Source organism: Heliangelus exortis, chromosome Z (genome assembly GCF_036169615.1).
Source record: "Heliangelus exortis chromosome Z, bHelExo1.hap1, whole genome shotgun sequence".
NCBI classification, from domain to species: Eukaryota; Metazoa; Chordata; class Aves; order Apodiformes; family Trochilidae; genus Heliangelus; species Heliangelus exortis.
In genome coordinates, this window is record NC_092454.1 from 36686835 (window position 1) to 36695122 (window position 8288).

Sequence of the window (8288 nt, forward strand, 5' to 3'; positions counted from 1 at the left end):
AGGTATTCAATTAAAAGATAAGAAACAGCATGTACAACACAAAACATTGTTCAAGAATAATTTTTGCAACAGTTTTAATTTCACTAACTTACCAGTGCATTTTCCTTTATCTCAAGATTCTTAAGTGCCACAGCACCTAAAAAAGCAAAGAAGCCACCAAGAAAAACTACAATAAGCGAAGTAATAGTGATATATGCAGAACATCACAAAATTTGAATTGTCACTGACTTGTTGTTCTTCAGCTCCTTGCTGTGGAAGATAACCAAAGACTACAAGACAAATACCCATGAAAGATTATTAAGAACACACTGTTCATGCTAAAAGAAAATGTCAGAGATTTTTCTCCTGGAGCTAGCACAACCATAGAAAAGAACCCAAGATTCCTCCAAGTAAAAATGTTGGAAATTACAGTCACAGTTTGTAATGATCCATTTCAAAATTAAAGGCTTGCTTCTTTTTTCACAACCATCTGCTTGCTGTGCTTGTGGAAATCTATCAGTATTAAATTAAGAGTGATTTTTAGCCCTGGAAAGATCTTACTTTTGCAAGTTACATTTACTTATAAAAGTTCGCAAAGGAAGTATTTCAGTAAATCTAATTATTAAATTTAAATCTACTTTTGCCTTAAGTCAAAAATAAATTCAGTTCCCTGTAAACACAGAAAATTTGAATTAAAAGATCTGTTTTTACAATGTTTTTAACATTATACACCTGCCATAACAAAGGAACATTGGAAGGGACCAGGAAACTCATCACTTAAAAAAACGCACATAGTTTGAAGCAATGTCTCCTGCAAATTCTGCAAGAAGGATGGAACACCTCCAGTGAGTGCTTTTGAATTAGTTATATGGTGTTAACTCATGCATATGGAACAGACATCTGACACTGCTGAGTAGAGGCATGAACAAGTTTCAGGAAACCAGAAGCAGATTAGAGGCCTGGAAAGGAATACAGCTTGAGACTGCAAATGAAGATTTAACTGACCCAATAAAGCTTCCCTTTTTGAGATTTGAGTTAGAAATGGACAAATGTATGGGGAGACAGGAGCTCCAACTGCAAGAAATATTCTTGCAGTGTTGGTGGAATTAAACTACTGCTCAAAGTCCTACTGATTTTCATTATATGAAAGACACACGTGCAAAAAACCCCAACATTTACATCTCCCAGAAGACATTAATAATTGCCTTCATGGCAAGTAATTGCAATGGTATAGAGATCAAAGGTGCAGGTTTTTAACCAAGTTACTTTGCATAATATTATTCTTGGACCTTGGCTGAGACATGGTAAAAATGTTCAGAAGCAAACTCTAAGGATACAGTCATCACAAGTGAAGCAGTTTAACTGGGTTTAGTTTTTCTCACTTTCACTATCACTAAAGTAAACATTGCCTCTCCCTTAGCAAGGGTTTGGCACATGCCTCATTAGAGCTGAGGCACAGTAACTTAAGCTTCAATAATTTAGCAGCCCTAATGCTCCTACTAACAAGACACTACAAAGTCAGCAAGGACTATTACGTCAAGCACTGACAAAATATGTATTGTGATGGAGAACTATAGGTCATTTTAACTGAGCATATAACAATGGCAGAGAATAAGCATGGTATCAATAATGTTTTTAAAAAGGCTTTGACAATTCTACATTAAATGTTAGAATTCAGAAGTGGGGTAAATACTTCTTCACCATTTTTCCTATGCTTAGGATTTTACAGATCCTAAGTTTAAAGGTTTTAGTTAAAGTCATCAGAAAATACAGAAATTATCAGAACTTTAAACAGCTCAATTTAGCATAAACACATCCTGTAAAACATCACAGTTCACTTACAAAACCTTGGTTGAGGGTCTGACCACAGTGAACACACTCAAAAGCACCCAACAGACTACTACTGAGGCATTACGTTTGTTGTATTAACAAAATTATTCTTTTTCTTACACTTGAGAGTGCAAGAAAGATATTAAGTAAACATTCTTGCAAGTAAGAGCGATCTATTTCCAAAGTTACCATACCTCAGCTGGTAACCAACTCTAAAAACAATTTGAAACACAGTTATTTACCATGTTCTCCTTAATTGGCAAAATTTAGTCTCTATCACACCTGGCTGTTTCACTTGCAATGAAATATAACTCCATGTGCAATTGTACCAAATCCTGACTGTTCTTCGAGGGAGGGAAGCCCTTACAAACAGCAGCAGGAAAACTAGGGAACAAAGGCCTGCTACAGGACATAGCACAAGGTAGCTGAATGTTTCTTTGTTTTGAAGACAGAAAAGCATCCAGACAAAACCCCATTTGATGGGTTAAAAATTGCCCAACTATGCAACCTTGTATATACAAGTAGTTGGAGTTGTATAAATATCTCCAGTTAAATATGCAGGCTAGCAGCCAAAACATTTCCAAATACCTATAGCACAGTCTGGAATTGATTTAGGATACGGTATAAAACAAATTCTTAGCTCTGCTGACCTCTGGACATTGTAAATATTTCAATAAAATCAAACATTTTTTAAAATTCTGGAATAAGTAGGTTTATAGTTTTAATTTTAGATGCTTATAATAAAGCTATTTTAAAATAAGCTACTTAAAGCACACAAATTTGAGTTCACAAAGGACTTAGATCAAAACAGAAGTTAACACTCAGTAAAACATTTTACCAAAGCAGCCTAATTCAGTGGAAGTCGAAGAGGGAGGAGAAAATTAATCCATATAAAAATCCTGAAGGTTTAACCTATGTATTAATCACATCTCTGCTGTCTTGTAAATAAGAACGTTGGGGTGAAGGGTGGAGGGAGAAGGGTGGAGAAAGGAAAGCAGAAGAGAGGAAGAAAGATGAAAAATCAGAAGTCATCAAAACCTAAAAATGCCTCAGCTGATAACTGACCAGCACCTAAGACTCCTTATCACATATTTTACCACAATATCTGCATTCTAAGCAATAGCGTTCTTATCCTGTGAACCCCTTTGACCACGTTACACAAGCTGCTGCCTTTGACAGTCATTTCCCACTTGTGTTCATGCTGGGTTTTTTCCTGCTTTAGCACATCTTCTTAAGACAAGCTCTAAATCTATGAGGATCAGAGTGTCCCTGCTGATAACATCGTAAAATAGGCCATGAAACCCAGCAGAAACTACTAGATATCTGAATTGTTCTGTCAAGTCGAATTACTAGTATGTATAAAGGGGGATTGCACAGCTATATCCTTGCACCTGCTGTACTCATACAGGGAAAGGTTCATAAAAACAACGTAGTCTTCTATTGGAATAATAGATGTAGCTAGGAGAAAGTAAACAAACTTTTTTGGGGGCAGGGGGGTTGCCTTTTTGGTTTTGTTTGCTTGGGTGCTCACAAGCTTTTTTTCTGTTATCTGCCCATATCATCCTACCAATGTACCTGCCCCAATAAGGACACCAGCTGTTCAGAAACAAGTTGCATTATGTAAGATATCCTTGAGACATTATTTAATAAGTAGGTGTGACAAATAATGGAGAATGAAGTATCTTAGAGGGTCTTTCAGACACTGAATGAAAAGCTACTTGGATTTAGCTAAGAGAAAACAGCAACACCATGAACCTTGGCGAAACAATTGGTTGGTCTCTCCCACTGTCTAGAAACATCAAACACAAGTCACTTCTAAAAGATCACTACCAACACCTCACATTGCTTCAGCCATTTCTTCAGGTATTGAAGTATAACTTCATTAGGTCTAGACCATTAAAAAAATATCTAACTTATCTAAACACCTTGCCCAGTTTTCTAAGCCAAGTGGTTACACATTTGTTAACTTACCACATTGAAACTATCTTTTAAAGTGAAGATCACAACAAGTGGGGATTTAAAACATCATCCTTCCCAGCATCATCCATCCAGTAACTTTCCATGATGAAACAACAGTAACATTTTATTTTGCTTCATACTAAGGGAGTTTTTAAGGAATATTATTATAAGGAATAGTATATTATTTTCTGACATGTTCAAATTCACTTTTTTTAACTTAAATAGGTTGTCCTACATTATCCTTTCTGCATTGCCTTTGATGTTTCAGGTCATTCACTTCTTGGAACTGCCTGTTTCCTGACATTCTATTTTTCTTTTGTATTGAGTTTTTGCATTTTTACTCTTAAATGTGAAGGTGAAGCAAGCAACAGACTATGTAGCAAAAAAACCCTACTTTTTTTTCTAGTACAAAGGCATTGTACTAAGCAAAAGGAACTCAATTTCAAGAAAAAATGCACTAAAGCCTCTAAAATATGAAACTACAAACTACTTGAAGAGGAAATAATTAACAAAACCCCAAGACCAAGTTCCACACACATAAAATATATGACAGCTGAATGTTAAGAGTAAAAAATAAACATAATTGACACCTATTTAGTTTGAGTTTTTTAACTTATTTAAGTGAGAGAGCTAATCTGCATCTAGTCTAGGAAGGATGCCATTTCAGAAAACAGACCCATGAAGCAAAAATGTCCAGGATGCAAAATGCTCCAAGAAAAGCCTCCAAAATTCATATACATGAGTAGCTAAGAATGGAACTGTAGGTAGGGAATGCCTCGAAGATCCTCTGTACCTGCAGACATATGAGCACACACGTAAAAAACCCTACACCTCTGTGTTTGTTTTCGCTGACGCAGCTGACACCTGGAATGCACTTCCAAAACTAAACCAGGAGTGGTCACTTCACAAGCACCTATTAATCGTATGATCCTTATTCTTCTTATGCTACCTTACTTTGCTCAGACATACTGGAAATACAGACCCTTGTTACGGTTTTCTTGCTCGTACATTACTGAAGGGGCCTCACGGCAGCACATTCAAACAAAATACGTTCCTCCCTTCGGAGGTCGTGTGGTATCCTTCTACAGACTACTGATGCCTAGCACGGCTGGCCATTCCTTCTGCAGGCACCTAAGCTCTGTTCCTAATTCTCTAATGTTAGAAAAACGAAAGCTAGACCTACAGACGACAGGGAAAATAAAATATAAAATATATAAAGTAAAATAAAATAAAATAAAATAAATAAAATACATAAAATAAAATAAAAATTTGTCCCTGCTGTCTGCAAACAGGCGACTGACTGACTTTCACCAGCACACCACCACTGACAGTAGCAGCTATTAAAACGCTGGGAGTTTATTTATTCTCAGTTTCTAATTTCCAGGCACGTAAATCGCCAGTTAGGGCAGCTCAGTTTCGCACTCGCCCCACGCCGGGTCAAGCCCCAGCTGCCCGCCCCGCCCGCCCCAAACTTTTCTACGAGTGCCATGAGCACCCCGCGGAGCCCACGCCCGCAACCTCTCCAAGCAAGGAACGTCCCCAGGCAGGAAAAGGCTGCACGGGCAGCTCCACACGGAAAAAATAAAACCCAGGCAGCCACTCAAGGGTTTTAGCCGGGTTTTTCTTTCCCTGGTTTAGCAGATCCTCCCGCCGCTGCAGCAGACTGCTCCACGGCCCCCGCCGACACCTCCTCCCCAGCCCGGCCGCCCCCAGGGCTATTTTTAAGCTGCCGAGCTGCCGGGCAGGTGGAGCGGCGGCAGAGGGGCCGGGCAGGCAGCCCACAGCGGCGTCGAAGGGCGCGGCCCGGCCCTGCCCGGCCTGGTCGGGCGGACAGGGGACACCACCGCCCCAGCCTCCTCCCTTGAGCGGGCGGGCGGCGGCTCCGAGCCCAGCCATGGGGTAAGAGCCGCGGGGGCACTGAGGGCGACGGCGGTGGGAAGGGGGGCGGGCAGGCGGGCGAGAGTTGGAGCATGCGGCGCGGCAGGGCCGGCCGGCGCGTCCTGCCTTCGGCGGCGCAGCCCCGTACCTCCCCAGATGCCCAGCTTCAGCTGGGAGCTGTCCAGGTTCACCACGTAGTCGCCGAGGAAACGGTTCAGGACGTCCACGACCAGCGACTCAAACACCATCCTGCCGCCCCTCCAGCACCTGCGGCGGCAGCAACAGCACCGCTGCTGCCGCCACCGCCACCACCCCGAACCCGAACCCGCTTCCGGCCCCTGCTTGGGCGTGGTCCCGCCCCTCCTCGCCCCGCCCCCCGCCCAGCACTCCCCACGGCACCGCCCGCCCTGCCGCCGGACCCGCCTCCCCTGGCGCAGGCGCTGTGGGCCGGGTTTCCGCGCGCAGGCGCAGTCTGACGGTGCCGGGGGAGGGTGCGGGGCCCCGCGGGGTGGGGGCTGCGGGGAGCGCCCGGCAGCGGCGGGAGGGGCGGGGTTGCGGTTGGGGTTGGGGTTGTGGTTGGGGTTGGGGATGAGGATGAGGATGGGGATGGGGATGGGGATGGGGATAGGGATGGGGATGGGGGTGGGGGTGGGGGTGCGGATGGGGATGGGCGTGGGCGTGGGCGCGGGCGCGGCAGCCTCCGGTCGGGAGTCGCTTCGGGTGTTTCCAAGGGAAATACCAGCATTCCATACGGGCCAGCTGCTTCTGCTTGGTTTTCAGCTACCCCTTGGCTTGTCCAAGGAGTTTAAATGCGGAAGCCACTATTATTTATTTTAATAATTTTTTTTTGCCCCAGAATAGGCAAGTGTAGAAGTCTTCGTATCTCTTGGCTATTTGCAACCAGCTGAATTGCTGGAAGCATAATGATTAAACCCAGCTGGATTTATGAGACTTTGCCAAAGATCTTGACTCTCGTGCCTTTTTCTGGCTCGGCGATCCAGTATCCACTGAATCGAATGGAAAAACCCGTGTCATGTTTGCCTGAGTGACTGCGTGCCGAGGCCTCCCACGCTCACAAGGTTCTTGCTCTGCCAAACATCCATGGTGCCTTCTTTTGATAATTTCAGGAAGACCATAATTATCCTCCAGCTTGGCCCTGGAAACTGCAGTGGTTAGGTCTGCAGTTCAGTTAAAATGTTGTATTGATAACTAAGCTGTTGTGTTAAGATAGTGCATGGCGTTGGGTTCACATGGCAAGTTGGAAGGAACAGAGAGTGATCTCTGTGAAGAGACCAGGTGCTGCCCCATGCAGGACATGGCTGCTTCCAGCTGGCTCCAGCGAGCCCCCCTTCAGGGCACAATCCAGCCCCTCAGCAGTGCTGTGTAAAATATGCTTAGGTAAAAAAATAAAAAGAGTAAAAATAAAAAAGTGTAAAAAATTAAAAAGGGGGGAAAAAATGCTTCAAAGAAGCTGTGAGATAAGAGAGAAAAACATGGGGGGAACAGACCTGCAGATACCCAGCTCAGTGAAGAGGGAGGGGAAGGATGTTCTTCAGGCACCACAGGAAGGATTTTTCGTGCAGCCTTTTTCGAAGACCATAGCTGAGCTGGCCTGTTTTCCTGTAGCCCTATGGAGCAGATACCCTCCCGCAGTATGTGAAGGGCCAGACGCTGCAGCAGAGTACACCAAACAGTGGAGTGTCTGCAGAGGATCTGTCTAGTCACGTGAAGCATAATTTCTCCCTTGGATTTCCACAGAATTTGAGAGCTCTGGTTACAATACTTGGCACAGTCACAGCCACCTGGGCAGCACTATTTCTGCTTGAGCTGGTGTTCTGCATGTTCCTGCAGTCCCAGCAGAAAGCTTCCAGTAATCTCTGTGCTTTTCCCAATTTTACAGTCAAAATTCTAACTTCACACCCATAGCAAGATGAGTTAGCATGTGGCTGCATATTAGCAACCAGTTAACCAGTTTTCTGGGCTCCCTGCTCTTACCATTTCTTCATGCTGAGTCAGAAGGCCAGCCTTTTCTGTGCCAAAGGAGGATTCCAGGTCATCTTACTACTGACCTTTGTGTGAATGCTGCTCAGATTTCTATTGAAATGACTCAACATCTCACGGGGCTGACAGGATGGCAGGTTATCATCAGGCTACAGTGCGGTCCTCTGCTACATGACAATCACAGGCAGCCTTCTGGATTTATCAGGGGCAAAACTAATTGCCTTCTGCAACAAAGTAACCCTCTCAATTGACACCAGGCCAGCAGCTGGACATCCTTTACCTGGATTTTTCAAGGCTTTTGACACAGTACCCCACAACCTCCTCCTAGAGAAACTGAGTCATTGACGCCTTGACAAGTGGTCTGTGCAGTGGGTGGGTGTCACAGTTTAACAGTGGGCTGGCAATTAACCAAATGAGAGATGGTCTCTATTAATCACCCTACCCTTCCTGATAAAGAAAGGAGACAGAATAAGGGAGAAAGACTTAAAGTTTGGAAACTAAACTAAGCAGCTTTAATGAAACAGTAATGATAAAAAGGAAAAGTTATTAAATATATTATTAAAGTTATTAAATATATAAAACATACACAAAAACAATACCACGTTACTCCGCCCTTTCCACCCAATAATGCTCACGTCACC

At 43.6% G+C, this 8288-nt stretch overlaps 1 protein-coding gene across 2 annotated transcripts in view; it reads right to left on the reverse strand.

The window, feature by feature from the left end:
- VPS13A (vacuolar protein sorting 13 homolog A) overlaps window positions 1–5977 on the reverse strand; it is a 97815-nt gene extending 91838 nt beyond the window's left edge. For both annotated transcript variants that reach the window (XM_071731352.1, XM_071731351.1), the window contains exons 1-2: window positions 5795–5977; window positions 93–136 (exon numbers count right to left, since the gene is read on the reverse strand). In XM_071731352.1, the coding sequence (XP_071587453.1) occupies window positions 93–136; window positions 5795–5894 (144 nt within the window). In that variant the 5' untranslated portion in view covers window positions 5895–5977. The remainder of the gene's footprint in view (window positions 1–92; window positions 137–5794) is intronic.
- Between the last annotated feature and the right edge of the window lie 2311 nt (window positions 5978–8288).